The sequence below is a fragment of the Anoplophora glabripennis genome, unplaced genomic scaffold (assembly GCF_000390285.2).
Source record: "Anoplophora glabripennis isolate ALB-LARVAE unplaced genomic scaffold, Agla_2.0 scaffold190, whole genome shotgun sequence".
Taxonomy (NCBI): Eukaryota; Metazoa; Arthropoda; class Insecta; order Coleoptera; family Cerambycidae; genus Anoplophora; species Anoplophora glabripennis.
Window position 1 is genome coordinate 530234 of NW_019416301.1, and position 19731 is coordinate 549964.

The following is a 19731-nucleotide window of genomic DNA, read 5'->3' on the forward strand; positions in this document are numbered from 1 at the left end:
GACCGGCTACAATTCGCTGGCCGTTCGCCGGATAGATCCTTCCGTCAAGTGTTAAAGCTGCCATAAGATTCTGTACACCTTGCTGCCGGGTAACCGGATCCGGTTAGCCGGTTCCGGTATGTGTGCAACGGGTGTAACTGTGTTCCTGTGTTTCGGGAGGTTTCGTGATGCTCTAGACCAAGGGTCGGCAACTGGCGGACCGCGGTCCAGATCCGGACCGCGGAAGGTAAAATACTGGACCGCCAAAAATTTTTTGAAAATATAAATTACTCAAATAAATTATTTGAAAAATATTTTTTTACGTTTGAGTGCCACCCTTATCATTTTTTCTAGTATTTTACAATTGTGACTGATTTCAGTTCTTAATGCAAATGAAAATAAAAAATTAGTAAGAAATATGAATTTTTTTCTGGACCTCGTTAAAAAATTTCAAAAGTATTTGGACCCCACGTAAAATTACTTGCCGACCCCTGGTCTAGACAGCGTTCACAACAACGAAAGGACTGGCGTCTATGAGCAAAACGGAGTAACAAAAACATTGAAGCTGTGCACTCTGCAGGGAAGTCTGATCTTACTCAAATATATCTTAAGATATTTGACGTATTTAAACTGAAACTTGGGCTAAAGTCTTAAAATTATAGGCAAAAAATCATGTATTTGCTATACAAAGAACCCCCCACACTTCTTGTGGAAAGTAGCTTTCGACTCATTTTTTTTTAAACTTTGCTATGTGATAGGATCAAAAGTCTCAACGGGCACAAAGTCCTTTGATTTGGACCTACGTCCCCTGAAAGTTGAATTTTTGCCCTTACGCTGCATAGTGAGAATACAACAATGATATTTTTGTAAAAGTACATTATGTTCATAGTAAATAGACCTTGCCCGATAGATTAGAGGTGTTTTCGACTTCCGGTTCCGACCAGAAGTAATCTTTCACGAGAATCGGCACAAGGTTAATTTCAAAGGTCATTTAGTGCTCAAAAAACGCATTTTAGAAAAAAATATTTTAAACAACTGATTCCGGTCCGAATAGGCTACTTCCGGTCGGAACTGGAAGTTCAAAGCATCTCTAATCGATCGGGTTAGGTCTGCTTACTATGAATGTAATATAATTATAAAAAAAAAATCATTGCTTACTATCCAACGTGAGGATACAAAAAATCAACTTTCAGGGGCCGTAGGTCCAAACCAAAAGACTTGAGCCCATTGAGACTTTTGATTCACGCGATCAGAACTATCACATAGCAAAGTTTCAAAAAAATTTGCAGAAAAACACTTTTCATAATGATTGTGCGGTGTCTGGGTCAACCAGTAGTGGAGATACTGGGAAAAACTGCAAATTTCAATACCAATAAAAATTTGGAAACTGAATAAATGTATTCCGGTTGGTATTACTCAAAAGAATTAAGGATTGTTCGACAACGAGCCATTTTTACGTGGTTTTTGAAATTAACTTCAATATTAGAGGATATTTTTGTAACCATTATAAGTACGAAGAAATCGTCGGTGTAAGAATTTTAAATATTAAAGTTATTTTTTTACGTATGTTTATTCTCTATTCTCTATTTAAATAGAAAAGAATTCTATTTTTTTTTGTGGAACGAATAGTTACTCTCGATTTACTCACTGTCAGGTTTATTTTAGTTAAAAAAATACTAATTAACAAGTTAGTCATTTTTTTAAACAAAATTGAAGACATCTTTTTTGTTTACTAAACGGTATCGAAATTCTAGGGTTCGCAACTATTTTTAACAAACCTGGTTAGGTTTTCATTGTAATAAACTGTATTGCCTGATTTAATATTACAATATAAATTATATTATCTTCTACATGTTATACTTTTTAAATGTTTACTTACTTTCTTTATATTGCAGTACATTAGGATGTTTCTCGTGAATCACAACACATCTGTAACAAGCCCGCTTGCTGAAACAAAATTTTGCATAAATAATAATCATCGAACTCAGTGTCAAAAAATGTTTAAAAACGGTTTAAAATTTCTGGATAATCAACGTTATTATGCAAATGTACATTAAGTGTGTCCATGAAAAATACCGTTTAAACTGTAGAGGATCTACAAGATGTCGGCAGTATAAGTAACATACATCAATGCATTATAGTATAGAACAAAATACGCAAATACAAATGTCAGAAAACTACACAACATATGCCCTAATTGTAACAACTGAGAAGGTATGCTTTACCGTTAATAAAACCTGGGGAATGAAACCAAGAGTGGTCATGTGGATATACACTGATGGCCGAAAGTCCAGCAGGCGATAGCTAAACAATAGCTCAGCCAGGTACAAAGAATTCACTGTCTGGAGCATAACTGGAGCTATGCGAACAACATCCACCATAGCAATGGGGGTAATGCTGCGTCTGCCACCTCTGGATATCTATCTAAGAGAAGTGGCCTTGACAACTGTGCTTCGCCTCAAGAACTTTGGTTTCAAACCGGATGTAGGGTGTGGAGACGTTAGGAGTCGCCTAAGGCATGGGCCCTCAGGAAGATGCCCCCTCTGCAGACACTGACAATATTTTCCTCCAGTTTGCGTTTGACAGACCCTACACAGTAAGAGACAAGAGGAGACCACCGGCGAGGATGTAGTCAACGTCTTCACGGACGGATCAAAACGAGAGAAGTTGCAGGATGTGGAATTTATTCTACATCCCTGCATATATATTGCAAGTAGTCGCACGTAGTCGCACTGCGGGTAAAACCATCAGACAGTAACAAGCATTACTGATCTTACGTAATCATAAGATAATAAGTAAGTCAGAATGGGAATGCCACCAGGCATTAGTCATGGCCTCAGCTTCCAATAGCATATCTGTTTGCTGGGTCAAGGGACACAATACAATGGCAATAAAGAAGCTGATGAGCTAGCCAGGAGTGCATCGGGTCCTTCCAGTGTACTTCCGCTGTCAACACTTGAAATTATTAAGGAAAACACCCACACAGAGTTTATAAAACGGTGGGATGAAACAAATAGCTGTCAATTTATNATAAAAAATTAGTAAGACATATGAATTTTTTTCTGGACCTCGTTAAAAAATTTCAAAAGTATTTGGACCCCACGTAAAATTACTTGCCGACCCCTGGTCTAGACAGCGTTCACAACAACGAAAGGACTGGCGTCCATGAGCAAAACGGAGTAACGAAAACATTGAAGCTGTGCACTCTGCAGGGAAGTCTGATCTTACTCAAATATATCTTAAGATATTTGACGTATTTAAACTGAAACTTGGGCTAAAGTCTTAAAATTATAGGCAAAAAATCATGTATTTGCTATACAAAGAACCCCCCACACTTCTTGTGGAAAGTAGCTTTCGACTCATTTTTTTTTAAACTTTGCTATGTGATAGGATCAAAAGTCTCAACGGGCACAAAGTCCTTTGATTTGGACCTACGTCCCCTGAAAGTTGAATTTTTGCCCTTACGCTGCATAGTGAGAATACAACAATGATATTTTTGTAAAAGTACATTATGTTCATAGTAAATAGACCTTGCCCGATAGATTAGAGGTGTTTTCGACTTCCGGTTCCGACCAGAAGTAATCTTTCACGAGAATCGGCACAAGGTTAATTTCAAAGGTCATTTAGTGCTCAAAAAACGCATTTTAGAAAAAAATATTTTAAACAACTGATTCCGGTCCGAATAGGCTACTTCCGGTCGGAACTGGAAGTTCAAAGCATCTCTAATCGATCGGGTTAGGTCTGCTTACTATGAATGTAATATAATTATAAAAAAAAAATCATTGCTTACTATCCAACGTGAGGATACAAAAAATCAACTTTCAGGGGCCGTAGGTCCAAACCAAAAGACTTGAGCCCATTGAGACTTTTGATTCACGCGATCAGAACTATCACATAGCAAAGTTTCAAAAAAATTTGCAGAAAAACACTTTTCATAATGATTGTGCGGTGTCTGGGTCAACCAGTAGTGGAGATACTGGGAAAAACTGCAAATTTCAATACCAATAAAAATTTGGAAACTGAATAAATGTATTCCGGTTGGTATTACTCAAAAGAATTAAGGATTGTTCGACAACGAGCCATTTTTACGTGGTTTTTGAAATTAACTTCAATATTAGAGGATATTTTTGTAACCATTATAAGTACGAAGAAATCGTCGGTGTAAGAATTTTAAATATTAAAGTTATTTTTTTACGTATGTTTATTCTCTATTCTCTATTTAAATAGAAAAGAATTCTATTTTTTTTTGTGGAACGAATAGTTACTCTCGATTTACTCACTGTCAGGTTTATTTTAGTTAAAAAAATACTAATTAACAAGTTAGTCATTTTTTTAAACAAAATTGAAGACATCTTTTTTGTTTACTAAACGGTATCGAAATTCTAGGGTTCGCAACTATTTTTAACAAACCTGGTTAGGTTTTGATTGTAATAAACTGTATTGCCTGATTTAATATTACAATATAAATTATATTATCTTCTACATGTTATACTTTTTAAATGTTTACTTACTTTCTTTATATTGCAGTACATTAGGATGTTTCTCGTGAATCACAACACATCTGTAACAAGCCCGCTTGCTGAAACAAAATTTTGCATAAATAATAATCATCGAACTCAGTGTCAAAAAATGTTTAAAAACGGTTTAAAATTTCTGGATAATCAACGTTATTATGCAAATGTACATTAAGTGTGTCCATGAAAAATACCGTTTAAACTGTAGAGGATCTACAAGATGTCGGCAGTATAAGTAACATACATCAATGCATTATAGTATAGAACAAAATACGCAAATAAAAATGTCAGAAAACTACACAACATATGCCCTAAATGTAACAACTGAGAAGGTATGCTTTACTAATAATTCACTTTAAATACGACGAAAATAAAAAACTAATGAATGTAAATATACAGAGTGTAAGGAAATAAGTGTGAAAAAAAATCTCTCTTCTCTTCGAATTTATTGCCTTCAAACGGAGAGAGAAAAATTTTGTTTTTATTTTTTCCCCACATATGGAGAAAATTGCAACTATGGAATTACGTAAATTTTTTACATTTTGCATACCAGGGGTAGAAGTAACTACACCTTTACAAGTATTTTTTTATATTTGCTTTAAATAGCTTGATTTTTTTAGACTAAATTTGATAAATAGTTTTCATAAAAGTACCTAATCGCGCACGGACGTGAAATACCTAGGAGTCACACTCGATGCAAAACAAACAGAATATTTTGAAAGGATATTAAAAAGGCAGTGCCTATGAGCAGTGCCGCAGGACCGTTAATAAAACCTGGGGAATGAAACCAAGAGTGGTCATGTGGATATACACTGATGGCCGAAAGTCCAGCAGGCGATAGCTAAACAATAGCTCAGCCAGGTACAGAATTCACTGTCTGGAGCATAACTGGAGCTATGCGAACAACATCCACCATAGCAATGGGGGTAATGCTGCGTCTGCCACCTCTGGATATCTATCTAAGAGAAGTGGCCTTGACAACTGTGCTTCGCCTCAAGAACTTTGGTTTCAAACCGGATGTAGGGTGTGGAGACGTTAGGAGTCGCCTAAGGCATGGGCCCTCAGGAAGATGCCCTCTCTGCAGACACTGACAATATTTTCCTCCAGTTTGCGTTTGACAGACCCTACACAGTAAGAGACAAGAGGAGACCACCGGCGAGGATGTAGTCAACGTCTTCACGGACGGATCAAAACGAGAGAAGTTGCAGGATGTGGAATTGATTCTACATCCCTGCATATATATTGCAAGTAGTCGCACGTAGTCGCACTGCGGGTAAAACCATCAGACAGTAACAAGCATTACTGATCTTACGTAATCATAAGATAATAAGTACGTCAGAATGGGAATGCCACCAGGCATTAGTCATGGCCTCAGCTTCCAATAGCATATCTGTTTGCTGGGTCAAGGGACACGAGCAATACAATGGCAACAAAGAAGCTGATGAGCTAGCCAGGAGTGCATCGGGTCCTTCCAGTGTACTTCCGCTGTCAGCACTTGAAATTATTAAGGAAAACACCCACACAGAGTTTATAAAACGGTGGGATGAAACAAATAGCTATCAATTTATTAAGGAATTACCACAGATAAACCAATATTATACCAATAGATATTATCAGTTCTTGAATCTATTGCCTTGTATATAGAGTTTTAAATGGCCTCATATACAAACATTTACAGTATTTAAATCGAGTATTCGAGGAGACCAAAATTGATGGCCGCCAGGATTAATATTAATTGTCTTGCTTTTACAAAAAAAATGGCCAAGAACTCCATAACTCATAAACCAAAGCTGAGCTGTGTCATCTAGGGATATATCTTCAAAAAGTACTGGAAATACTTTTCCGAGAAAGTGAGTGTATTTATCTCCTTTCAATCCATGTGGCACGAATTACGAATGCACGAATCCAATTCATACATTCTGAGAAAACTGTTGTTGATGATGACGAATTTTGGCTAAGGTATATGGATTTTCTTTTATCCAAATGTGGTTATCATGATAATTAATTATTATTGATTCTCTTGAAATATTCGCTTCTTCTGTTAACATGATCCGTGCCCAATATTTTACAAAATGCATTGAGAAATTGCAAAATGTAAATCTCGTAGTAAAATAGTGAAAGAGGATTCTTTGTATGTAAAAGGGTATAAAAGTTGTTCTTTTGAGATGGCCCACATGGTTGATATTTAACTTCAAAGCACTGTCTAGTTCTGGTATCCGGTTCTTCATCAATCAAAATTCAGTACCGCTTCTTCCTAAACTCGCGTTTGGATTTCACGGTGACAACCACAATCATAAGTTTATTTTGCATGCAAGTAAGGTGTGATGAAAGATCTATTACTGGCAAGATCATAAACAAAATGTATTTCGATCATTTCGATATTAGTGTAGCTTTGCATATTGCAATACATCAAATGTGCACAAAACAATGTACTCAAAGTAACGGTAAACACATTAAATGACCACATTGGTCGTAGAAAGAGTTATGCATGAAATTACTTGTAGGTATGATTCTATTTCTTGCGACTGAAGGGGAAGAGCAATACATTATCCACTAAATGCTTTTTCTATTGTGGAAATGTGTACATAATTTCAATTAATTTACAACTTTGCCCTTACTAAGAAATATAAACAAAAAATGTAAAAGAAGGTTTTTTACATGAATTTTCAAAGAAGAATCACCTCCTTTATTTGTTGCACTTACTTTTTGCACCCTGTATATGGTCGCAATAAGAAAAGAACATTTTAATTTCTCGATTCATTGAAATTTAATAAGCATTGAAATTATCCAGGAAATTAATAATATTTTAAGAAATCACAATCAAACTTACTCATCAACAACTAAAAACTTATCTCCCTCGAAGCCCAAACATCTTCCTTTGTTGCTCAGCCTTGGTCCTTCGATGACGATCGGCTGGCGAACTCCGGATTGGAACCACGTGCCCTCCCATCGCACAGGGAAATAACAAGTCCCTGAAAACAGATAGGAGACTCATGTAGATAATACAGATGCATGGCCGGGCTGGAGGGCCAGTCAAATTCCAACCGCAGATCGGATAATTTATGTCCTTAGTTTTCTTTTTGTTGTGATAAATTTTAGTTCTAGTTCGCAATGTCGCAGCGGCAAAAATTAACTATCGGGGAGCAATTCCAGGGGGATTTAGAGCGAGCTTTGTATTTGGCTGAGGAGTAAACAGTTCGGTGCAAATTTGGTTTTATTCAGATGCTCGCAGTTTGTTCGAAAACTTTTCAATTGTAAAGGAATTTTACGACTAGATACGCGGGACAATTAAATTCATTAAACACTGTACAAACTCATCTGTTATATTTTGGCTGTAAGGATATCTCGATTAATACTTTTTAAGAAAAAAATGGAAAATACAACAATTATAAGTATTTCTAAAAGTTTATAATTATAATATGTATTGATTCCATACAAATGAGACTATCCGATGAAACAAACCCAAGTAAAATGGGGAATCAAAAAGATCTATTTGTAGTATGTTCATCTTTGTCAGAAGTAATGAGGAAATAAAAAAATACAAAATACTACCTTGAATAATCAAATTATGTAGGCACTAATTCTGTTAATGTTGAATTTTCAAGAAATTGTCATGGCAACTTTTATCATTATTTTTATTCCCTACTGATGAGTTTAATTCTAAACTAGCCTTTACCGTACCTTAACCTTAAACCCTTGTATTTGTCTTAACGTTAATATTTTCATCTTATTTACAAAAATCTGATCTTAACTTAATTTACAAATTACTTAATTTTAAGAACTGGTCAGCGACGCCAGAAAAGAAAAAGCGGACTTTTGGGCACGCGCACTTATTGTGGTCTGATCTTAGTCTTATAAAGTTGAAAGTTAGAAACTTTTAAAATCAAATCCTCAAACTTTATCAGGCTACTAGGAATGTTTAGTGCAACAGTGCGTTCGAGAAGTAACGCAAAAAATTCGTATTTTATTTTGTAATGGGTTTTCACAAAAACGCTAAAACACGTCAATTAGTAAATAGGAATTGTCGTTTTGTCACGTTGCTTAAATCTTTTTTGCGCTATGTTTCATAAACCTACGACGTCATTGACATTTTTTTAAATAGCACTACCTAATTTTTTAAGCATAAATGAATAGCCCCTTTGAAGGGAAATACGTCGATAAAGGGTTTGGCCTACTTTAATTAGACAGGTACGAAAAAAAAACGAACGATTGTGAAAAAATGTGTTTTGGTTGGTTGTAGGTACATGTTTTTATGTAGATTTGGTAGGTGGTACACCCGATCACAGCGGCTATATAGGCACTGTTTTGAAGACAACAGTTAGCGAATGCAATAATGCCTCATATCATTGTGACAGTTACAAATACCATAACTTTACATGACGATGGTGTTGCCTTTAAATGAGAAACAAAGAATTGAAATCCTGATTATGGTTGGATACGAAGAAAGAATCCGTAGTTACGATGAAGTATGCCAATTATTCAATGCCAAGTATCCAGAACAACCAATACCTCCGTCTACAGTATGCAGATTAGTACGCTGGACATGTTAGAGATGTCTAGATCTGGAAGGCCAACGACAGTGACGGAAAATGATATGCAAAATGTTACGTTTAGCTGTCACTGAAAATCCACACACTATCGTTCGTCCTATCGCCGAAAACGCCAGCATATCAATTCATAAAAACATGTACCTACAATCAACCAGAACACAAAACATCTACAAATTCCCATTTTTTTGCTGTGGCAATGTTCTCGCATTATGGCATCTACTTTTGTTGTTATTCTAAACCATGTCCATTCCAATCATTGGCTCCTGTCAAAGTAAAGTAGGCCAAACCCTATATCGACGCATTTTCCTTCAAAAGAGCTATCCATTTATGCTTAAAAAATTAGGTACTGCTATTTAAAAAAATATCGATGACGTCATAGGTTTATGAAACATAGCGCAAAAACGGTTTAAGCAACGTGACAAAGTGACAATTCCTATTTACTAATTGACGTGTTTTAGCGTTTTTGCGAATACGCAACACAAAATAAAATACGAATTTTTTGCGTTACTCCTGAGAGACTGTATAAATCCGCACATTGAATCCTACTATGTATTTAACTTCACAGGGCAAAAATTAAAGCTAAATAATGATTAAAGGTGAGAATTTTTCATAAACACCGTATTTTTGCCCATTGTATCCGAGCATCCCATAGCTATAATTAAGTAAACGGAATCAAAATATATNCCTACTGATTTAATCCTAAACTAGCCTTAACCGTACCTTAACCTTAAACCCTGGTATTTATCTTAACGTTCATATTTTCATCTTATTTACAAAAATCTGATCTCAACTTAATTCACAAATTACTTAATTTTAAGAACTGGTCAGCGACGCCAGAAAAGAAAAAGCGGACTTTTGGGCACGCGCACTTATTGTGGTCTGATCTTAGTCTTAGAAAGTGGAAAGTTAGAAACTTTTAAAATCAAATCCTCAAACTTTATCAGGCTACTAGGAATGTTTAGTGCAACAGTGCATCCGAGAAGTAATGCAAAAAATTCGTATTTTTTTTTGTGATGGGTTTTCACAAAAACGCTAAAACACGTCAATTAGTAAATAAGAATTGTCGTTTTGTCACGCTGCTTAAATCTTTTTAGCGCTATGATTCATAAACCTATGACGTCATCGACATATTTTTTTTAAATAGCACTACCTAATTTTTTAAGCATAAATGAATAGCCCCTTTGAAGGGAAATGCGTCGATATAGGGTTTGGCCTACTTTAATTAGACAGGTACGAAAAAAAAGCCAACGATTGGAATGGACATGGTTTGAAGTAATAACAAAAGCAGGTATCACAAAAAATGTGTTTTGGTTGGTTGTAGGTACATGTTTTTATGTAGATTGGGTAGGTGGTACACCCGATCACAGCGGCTATATAGGCATTGTTTTGAAGGCAACAGTTAGCGAATGCAATAGTGTCTCATATCATTGTGACAGTTACAAATATCATAACTTTACATTACGATGGTGTTGCCTTTAAATGAGAAACAAAGAATTGGAATCCTAATTATGGTTTGATACGGAGAAAGAATCCGTAGTTATGATGAAGTATGGCAGTTATTCAATGCCAAGTATCCAGAACAACCAATACCTCCGTCTACAGTATGCAGATTAGTACGCTGGACATGTTAGAGATCTGTCTAGATCTGGAAGGCCAACGATAGTGACGGAAAATGATGTGCAAAATGTTACGTTTAGCTGTCACTGAAAATCCACACACTATCGTTCGTCCTATCGCCGAAAACGCCAGCATATCAATTCATAAAAACATGTACCTACAATCAACCAGAACACAAAACATCTACAAATTCCCATTTTTTGCTGTGGCAATGTTCCCGCATTATGACATCTGCTTTTGTTGTTATTCTAAACCATGTCCATTCCAATCATTGGCTCCTGTTAAAGTAAAGTAGGCCAAACCCTATATCGACGCATTTTCCTTCAAAAGGGCTATCCATTTATGCTTAAAAAATTAGGTACTGCTATTTAAAAAATATCGATGACGTCATAGGTTTATGACACAAAGCGCAAAAAAGGTTTAAGCAACGTGACAAAATGACAATTCCTACTTACTAATTGACATGTTTTAGGCGTTTTTGCGAATACGCAGCACAAAATAAAATACGAATTTTTTACGTTACTCCTGAGACACACTGTATAAATCCACACATTGAATCCTACTATGTATTTAACTTCATAGGGCAAAAATTAAAGCTAAATAATGATTAAAGGTGAGAATTTTTCATAAACACCATATTTTTGCCCATTGTATCCGAGCATCCCATAGCTATAATTAAGTAAACGGAATCAAAATATATTTCTTTGTCTATTTAATTTTTAAATTCTAATAAAAAATTAGAAATATTATTGCCTGTAAATAAAGTTGGCACTTTCAGTTTATTGTTACATTTATAAATAAAATTCCTGTACGTCTCAGCACCTACACCCGTATTCGGTCTCTACGATGACAGTAATAATAAAACAATTATTTACAACTGGTATGTAATAGCTAATTACTGAAAATATATCATTAAAATACAGAACGTTTTTTGAGTGCCTGACTCTAAACATCAAGATAAGAATTAAGATAATATTATAAATATACAGGGTGATTTAGTCATAATGTCATTAATTTTAACCACGTTCTCGGAAGGCCTAATAAAGACAGAACCAAGAAATTTTTTTAGACCATTTAAAAGATAAGCAAATTATCCTTTAACTCCGCTAATTCATCGCTCTGACATTTTCTGCCGGCGGACCACAAAACATTCGAACATTGAAGCGAAACAGTGTTGCCACATCAGAACCACACAAATAATAATACAATATTCAAATCTACCACCCCCTTAATCGCATCTTCCGCATTGTTTTCCCGCAAATTTGGAGATCACGTCATACATATGGAGAGGGTATGCAGTATACAGAATGCAATGTAACCCGCAGTTTATTTCGGATTGTTTCGCGTGTCGGTACTAATGGATAATTTTGCTAATTTTTAATATACAGAAATGGTGGTTTTATATGTAGAATATTTACGAATGCGAATGCCGTTACAGCAGAATATCAGAGGCGTTTCCCTCATTCACAGCATTTTCCGAGTCCGCTAACCTTCGTGCAAGTTTTTTAACATCTTCGCATCTTCAACTCGTTTTCGCAAATTGTAAAATCCTTCTACAAAAGTTCTCTATGTCCCATGTCTGGTTATTGAGATATTGTATACCTAAAATTTCACTGCTTAGAAAATTTACATTAGTATGTTAATAAAAAAACTGTTTTTTTGGCAAGGCATGGTCATACCTCCTCGACATCCTTGCTGGCCAACAATAGCAATTTAATATGTTAATTGCATACTTTTAAATAATAATTTATATCACTCATTACATATTTTAACATTTTAAATTATTATTGGCTAATGTGACCAAGAAAAAACATGAGTTTCTAAAATAGTCAATACAATCATTTATTTAGGATGTCTAATACTACGACAATGTTTAAATTTGGCAAAGTCGCTTCAGGCCTACTTCGAGTTGATTTGGGAGCCGTGAATGTATCAATGCCGCCAGCGGTCAGAAGCGGTCCGAAATATTTCCTTCTGCGTAAATATGCGTTTTCAAATTTGTTTAATAATGTGTTCGTATTCTACTCATTTTCTATCTTCCCCTAAAATTAATGACATTATCACTGAATCACCCTGTATATAAAAATGTACAGTCTAGTAAAAAATTAATGTCGCATGCACAGTAAATTAAAATAAAACAAACAGTTAAAATATACATTGGTGCTTTTAAGACAGGTTTAGTTACTTGAAGAAGAATTTCATGTCTGCTCCCAACTTTTGGAATTAGAAAACATAATTTTGCTAATTCATTGCAATCAACATTTTTGAATCAGTTCAATAGAAGTTAATTCTCTATCGACATTTGAGGGTAGAGGTCAACCTCTTTACGAAAGCTATTTGAAAAGTTGTGTTTGAACGTTTAAAATGATTGTCTACAGTTGTGATATATTGGATAACAAATCACAAAACCTCTAACTTTGTTTACATTAATAACAATAATAACAATTTCAAACTGCGTTTTTAAACTTACAAATTCAAATTATAAAGACAACTGACTTAGGAGCGAACGTTTTGATGTATATGTGGATACGATATTCACTTCAATTCATTTCAAGTAGGAAGGTATGTTCAAACGTAACACTTAAAAGCTGGTATTTATGAACAGAGCTAAAGAAATCATTCCGGTCCTTTGATGTGTGTTAATTTTCCAATTCAAGACTGAAAACATTCATGTCGACTAAATATATCGGAAATTGGTATAAAAAATCAATTTCTTACCCATAAATACGTTAAGTTACAAGAATATTTACATAAACTATGCGATAAATGTGGAAGCGAACGGTACCACTCTTTTGCCCATATTTTCTTTACTTAGATATAGGTTCACCAAACTTTACAGGTGACAGTGTTGTCCTACTAAAGTCTAACAGTGCATGTAAAAATACCCAGCAAGTTCCATTTAAAAAATCATTAGTTTACGTTATACATATATAGAGTCATAATGGATTGCAAATCAAAAGCAAATGTTAGGAAAAAATGATAGAAGATAATAGAAAACTTTTCCGACGTCTAAGGAAGCAGACCAATGTTAAAGTAACACCAAAACTGAAGAAAAAAGTGGAAAATACATTTCACGGAACTGAAAACAATTCGAGAAAACAAGAAGATACTAAAAACGTATTAAGGAGAGAACGCATTAGGCGATCGCGGTCCCGTCGCATTGCGGACCGTTCTTAGCTGAGCTGATCGCGGTCTTTTACAAAATCAGTCGCATTTGGCAATCGCACACAATCCTGCTCGCGCTCTCCTTTAAATAGACGTTTTATTGTTTTAATTGTTAAGAAAATGAGTTCTATGGGAGAGGTGTTTTATTGGCTCTTCTGTGGTCTCCCGAGATTCTTTGGAAAAGATCGGAGAAGAACGCGATGCGAGCGAGACGAGCTCGGGAATGTCTAGTGCGAATGTATACATTATAAAATATGAGAAGGAACTTCACCGCGCGCGATCGAGACTAGCATGGTCCGCGATGCGACGGGACTGCGACCGCCTAATGCGTTCCCTCCTTTAGACGACAGACACGTACCAATTTATGAAAAATTGTGAGAAGTTGTGGAACAATAGCAAGACCAAAAGAAATATACAATGAGCTAACAAAAAATATTAGGGAAATACATTTAATAACCTACACGGGAAATAGGAAGAGATGCCCAAGGGCGACATAACTAAATGCAAGACTTACAGAATAATTACATTACTGACCATCGCGTGCAAATACTAGCTGCAATGATAAGAACTGGCTTGAATAGATATACTAAAAAGTGTTTATGGCAATATCAACAAGAGTTCGGAAAGAGAAGTTAATACACACATTAGCTCATCATAGACATTATGTAGGTACATATATTGGCTTCCAACAAACCATTGATGCTGTAAATAAAGATCAAGAAATATACGAAATGAAAAACGTGGAAATGCTTAAAAATTGATACGAATACAAAATACACAGGGAGAGTTGACATAAAATCAGAAAAAGAGACAATTTGTCAACACCCTTTAATATTGCTTTGGATGGGAAATTAAGGACTCCGAGCTAGGAAGGTGATAGCACATAAGCTCAGTACAAGTCACAGGATATGCAGATGATACCATTAGGAACAAAACGATGCTGGAAGAATATGTTTAGCAAAAAAATATAAATTAATTAACAAATATAAATTAATCAACAGAGCATCAAAAACAAACAAGCAAATCTGACAATAGACTTATGAAGTATGAGAGCAGAGCACTTATTAACAAAGAGGACATTGTCAAATTTATAAAAAGCTAAATAGTTAGATAGTTTAGGGACGTGCAAATGAGAAAACTAGATGATGATCTAATAAAGGAAATAACTAGTTGAAAGCCAGTTATCAACTTTTTAAATAATCATGTACCAGCTTTGTGAAATTGTTTCTTTATCGTACATTTATATTTGGATCCAATACAGGGTGGCCAAATGAAAACGAAACAGAGCGATTTTCAGGAACTGCGTCAAAATTGTAGAAAAACGCTCAGACCCGTTTATTTTAGATTAAAGGGGGACATTCTTTGCTGGTATTTTTGACTCCACCACTTTCACCCCCAAGCAAGGGTAAGCATCACCCCAAAATATTTAAAAGGCATTGGGGGTTGAGTAATATTTCTTTTGAAAGCTCTTTCAATTCTCTTTACAACAGACTTTAAATTTTATAATTCCGCCCAATACTTTGAAAAAAAAATTACATTTTAAAGTTTAAATTATGTTTAGTTGCTTACTTACTACTTAGTTGATTAAATGTTCAAACTGATGACCGCCCGCTTCCATACAAGAATAAAGATTTTGTTCGAAACGTTCGCGCACATTCCGAAGCATTTCCGGAGTGATTCGACGGCATTCGTCGACGATTCTTTGACGCAAATCTTCCAGCGACGCTGGCTGTGTTTTATAGATTTTACTTTTTAGGTATCCCCACAAAAAGAAATCAAGGGGCGATAAATCCGGTGATCGTGGAGGCCACTCAATGCTGCCTCTTCTCCCAATCCAATTCCGTAGAAAACGTTGGTCCAAATACTGACGGACAATTAACGCATAATGCGGAGGAGCACCGTCCTGTTGAAAAATCAAATGATCTTCATCATACTCTGGAACATTTTCAATAATATCAGTCAAGGCAGGGTCAATAGCGTCTTCCAGTAATTGCAAATACATTTGGCCAGTCAAATTACCAGGTAGAAAAAAAGGACCCACCAGCCGGTCACCGAAAATTCCAGCCCATACATTTAATTTTTCCGGTTGCTGTGTATGCACCTCGTGAAAAACTCTTGGGTTTGAATCGGACCAATAGCGGCAATTGTGACGATTTACCGTCCCGTTCAAGAAAAAACTGCATTCATCAGAAAAACAGATGTTAAAAAGGAACTGTGGATCGTTCCCTGCTCGCTCACTCATTATTTCGCAAAATTGCAAACGGCGGTCATAATCATCCTCATGAAGTTCCTGGACTAAATGTATTTTGTATGGATGGAATTTATTCTTCTTCAAAATGGTTTGTATGCTAGTTCGATTGATCCCAGACACAGATGCCAGCTGCCTCGTACTTAATGTAGGATCAAGATGAACTTGTCCCAAAACTGCAACTTCACTAGCTTCATTAACTATAGGTTTTTCAATTTCTCGTTTTTTATTGGCTACGTTCCCTGTCTCTTGAAATTTTTTTACTAACTCTAGAACATACTTCCTCCTGACATGTCGATCTTGATGTTGTTCATTAAATAGCTGAGCTGTTCTATTCGCACATTTATTGTTCATAAAGTAAAGCGAAATGATATCTACCCTTTCCGCAATGGAATAAACCATAGTGTTTAATTTTCAAAAACACAATTAAATAAACTACCAACCAACGCTTCCAAATAATACTAGAAAATAATTTGGAATCCACTAATTTTACGTTCATTGTGTGTGTATAGCATTAATTTCTGTTTTTTACAATTGTTTTTTTTTTACGAAAGTGATAACAAATCGCCAAAAACCAATGTAACGCAAGAAATACTAAATTTATACCATTGGCGTACTTAACTCGAATGACTGACATTTTTACCGTTACTAATTGTTTGTACAAAAGTTTCAACTTTAAAATCAAAATTCTTAATAAGTATTGGGCGGAATTATAAAATTTAAAGTCTGTTGTAAAGAGAATAGTAAGAGCTTTCAAAAGATATATTACTCACTCACCCTGGCTTGGAGGTGAAAGTGGCGGAGTCAAAAATACCAGCAAAGAATGTCCTCCTTTAATCTAAAATCGACGGGTCTGAGCGTTTTTCTACAAGCTTGACGCATTTCCTGAAAATTGCTCTGTTTCGTTTTCATTTGGCCACCCTGTATGTCATATTAACTTCATTTGATGAGGACTGAGAAAAGAATTACTTGAATTAACTTAATACTTTTAAAAGAAACATACAAAATGTGTAATCCTAGTCTCACATGCTGAAATCCGGTACCAAGTAGCCAATCAAATTTATCAGATTTGTAATTACATCACAATATTAAAATTAATTGAAATTTGAGTTGGGTTGACAGTTATGCTGTTGTGGTGGCGTGTTAAAATTCGCCGTATTCACACTTCTGTGCCAGCTAAATAAATTTTGACACTTCAAGTCCAATACAATGTAATAGTTTTATATGTATGATTTAACCCAACAGAATCAAAAAATAATTTTTAAATTAATTGATATATTACTAAAGTGAGAAGCGAGAAAAATGCTAAAAATAACACATAGCCCAAAAGAACGAAGTCAAGTGTCAGGTGGTCTTTATGAATTCACTACTTTTACCGAACAGGAAATCTCTAGCTGTGAATGTAATTTAAATACTGTAACGATTTAACTGTGAAAAATCGCTACGTTTTATTTATGGAATGTATACTGTGAGGATAAGTAGTACTAACAAATTTTCTGCCAAATCTAACTTTGCAAATGTATGCATGTTTGGCAAATCGTTTAGTTTGCACAGATGTGTGTATCATGCAGATGGAACAAATTTTAGCGGTTTTTAGTATACAGTTAAATCACAGCAATTTATTGTTCTGCATGTAGCTGGTATAGATCTATACAAACCAAACGATATCCAATCCGCACCTTAAATAAAACTGCACAGTTTCTTTGTACACACAAATTGCATTGTTGTGATTTAACTGTAAACTTAAAAATTGATTTGTTCGAACTTCATCACGGAAATATTTGTACAAACTATTCAATTTTTTCCACCTACACAGACAAATCACATAAATTTAACAAATTTGATTCGTGTTGATCAATTGCTACTATTTATGGTAACGTGTGCAGTTGGAATAAAATACATCACTCTTCAACATTTCCGCAATTTTTACAGTTTTTTTTCTCATCAAACCAGACTTCAATAAAACCAACTAAAAGGTATACATATTTTTTTCTTTTCCATGGATACAAGAAATATCATATTATAGTGCATTGTGTAACGAGTGAGGAAAAGTTTTCCGAACGAGTTGCACATACTATTTTCTATCACAAGTGCGAGTCGTTATGGGACCTATAGCGTAGGGTTATATGCACGGAAAGTGCCAGAGAGTGTAACGGCGTGATGTTATTTTCATAGCGCAACGCTGGAGCACTACTTTCCGTGCACATAACCCCTTACGCTATAGGTCCCATAGCGAGCGTGCGCGCGTGACAGAAATTATGTTATTATTTATCCCATCATTAGGCAGATCAAAAATTATCAACATTTAATAACTGACTAAAAATACATTTATCTCATTCAGTAAAATGTTAATTTAACAATCCAATGCAACTTCACAAATTTTGAAATCTCTTTTTTTCTGTTTCAATCAATTACAGATGTGGTCTAAGAGGAAACAATTACTTTTTCCTTATTTTTTCTTTCTACTACTAAATTATTGTACATAATTTCGATAAGCGGAAAATAAAATGTCTGGAAATTATCAAGCGAGTTGGTAAAAATTACAGTTCAAGCTGAGAGTTTTGGTAATAGTATTGTAAACATGAGAAACAGAAAAAGAAAAAATTAGAAAAGACAGTCTCTATATCTAATTTTGTAAGTGTTCAATTGACCAATTAAATTAAATTTGATTAGACTATCACAAATGATAGATTAGAAAACATGAAACTGTTTAGTGTGAGGTTCTTCATCTTTATTGGAATCACAGTTCTTCGTTAGGAATATTTGAAATGTGTAAAACGCACTTGTAAGCTTTCATATAGGAAATGGTGCTGAATTTGAAAATTTTTTTGTAATTACTGTTTTCTGAAACTGAGATCCCCGCTATATTCATAGTAAAGGTTTTTAGGTATAATCATTTCATCATTTCTAAACAGTAGATAACAAACTAAGAGACTAATCAATAAGATTAATGAAAATTATGGTTTTTGTAAAGGCAGGCAGGTCAACAATTCATGCCCAGAAATAGGCAATCTATGCCAATTTAGGAATTTTAATATTCGTAAATTTTATGTTCTTGTTTCTTGTAACCATGGACCTGCATAATGCTTTTCTCCTTGGAATAATATTCTAGAAGAGCTGACGACGCGACAGTGATATTCCCCACATTTCAGAAAAATAATAAATAGCTGCCTAGAGAACAGACAATTGTACGTAAAAGAGAAAAAATATTATTACCAGTGGGGTACCCCAGGGATCGATGATTGGTCCTCTACTATGCGCGGATAAAAAGTGGTAAAACTGCAGATTGATAGGTGCTCGATTATATGCGCTAAATAGCTTCATAGTAATTAGCAGAGATAAAGATTCTATATACATTAGAAGGACGAGGTGGAAACTCTAATAGAAGATATTACCGCCACTGATGTTGAAGTAGTGCTNTAGCTCGCAGCCATACGATTCGCTTCAAATTTCAGAAGGAGATCAAATTTAGTGTATTCTAATGATTTTTTAATGTATCGTTTGCTGACAATTTTTTTTGGGAGTAGTTGATATTAACCCTTAGAAACACTTATTCTAATATCTCGACTAACAGTCATACGATTCGCTTCAAATTTCATGAGATCAAATTTAATGTATTCTAATGATTTTTTGATGTCTCGTTCACTGACAAATTTTT

The 19731-nt window shown here is 35.0% G+C and overlaps 1 protein-coding gene across 1 annotated transcript in view; it reads right to left on the minus strand.

Annotated features, from left to right (window-relative positions):
- Positions 1-19731, minus strand: part of LOC108907292 — a 120734-nt gene that overhangs the window by 71848 nt on the left and 29155 nt on the right. Inside the window, exons 3-6 of the mRNA XM_023453993.1 lie at positions 7324-7465; positions 4491-4558; positions 4390-4423; positions 1859-1926 (exon numbers count right to left, since the gene is read on the minus strand). Of these exons, the coding sequence (XP_023309761.1) occupies positions 1859-1926; positions 4390-4423; positions 4491-4558; positions 7324-7465 (312 nt within the window). The remainder of the gene's footprint in view (positions 1-1858; positions 1927-4389; positions 4424-4490; positions 4559-7323; positions 7466-19731) is intronic.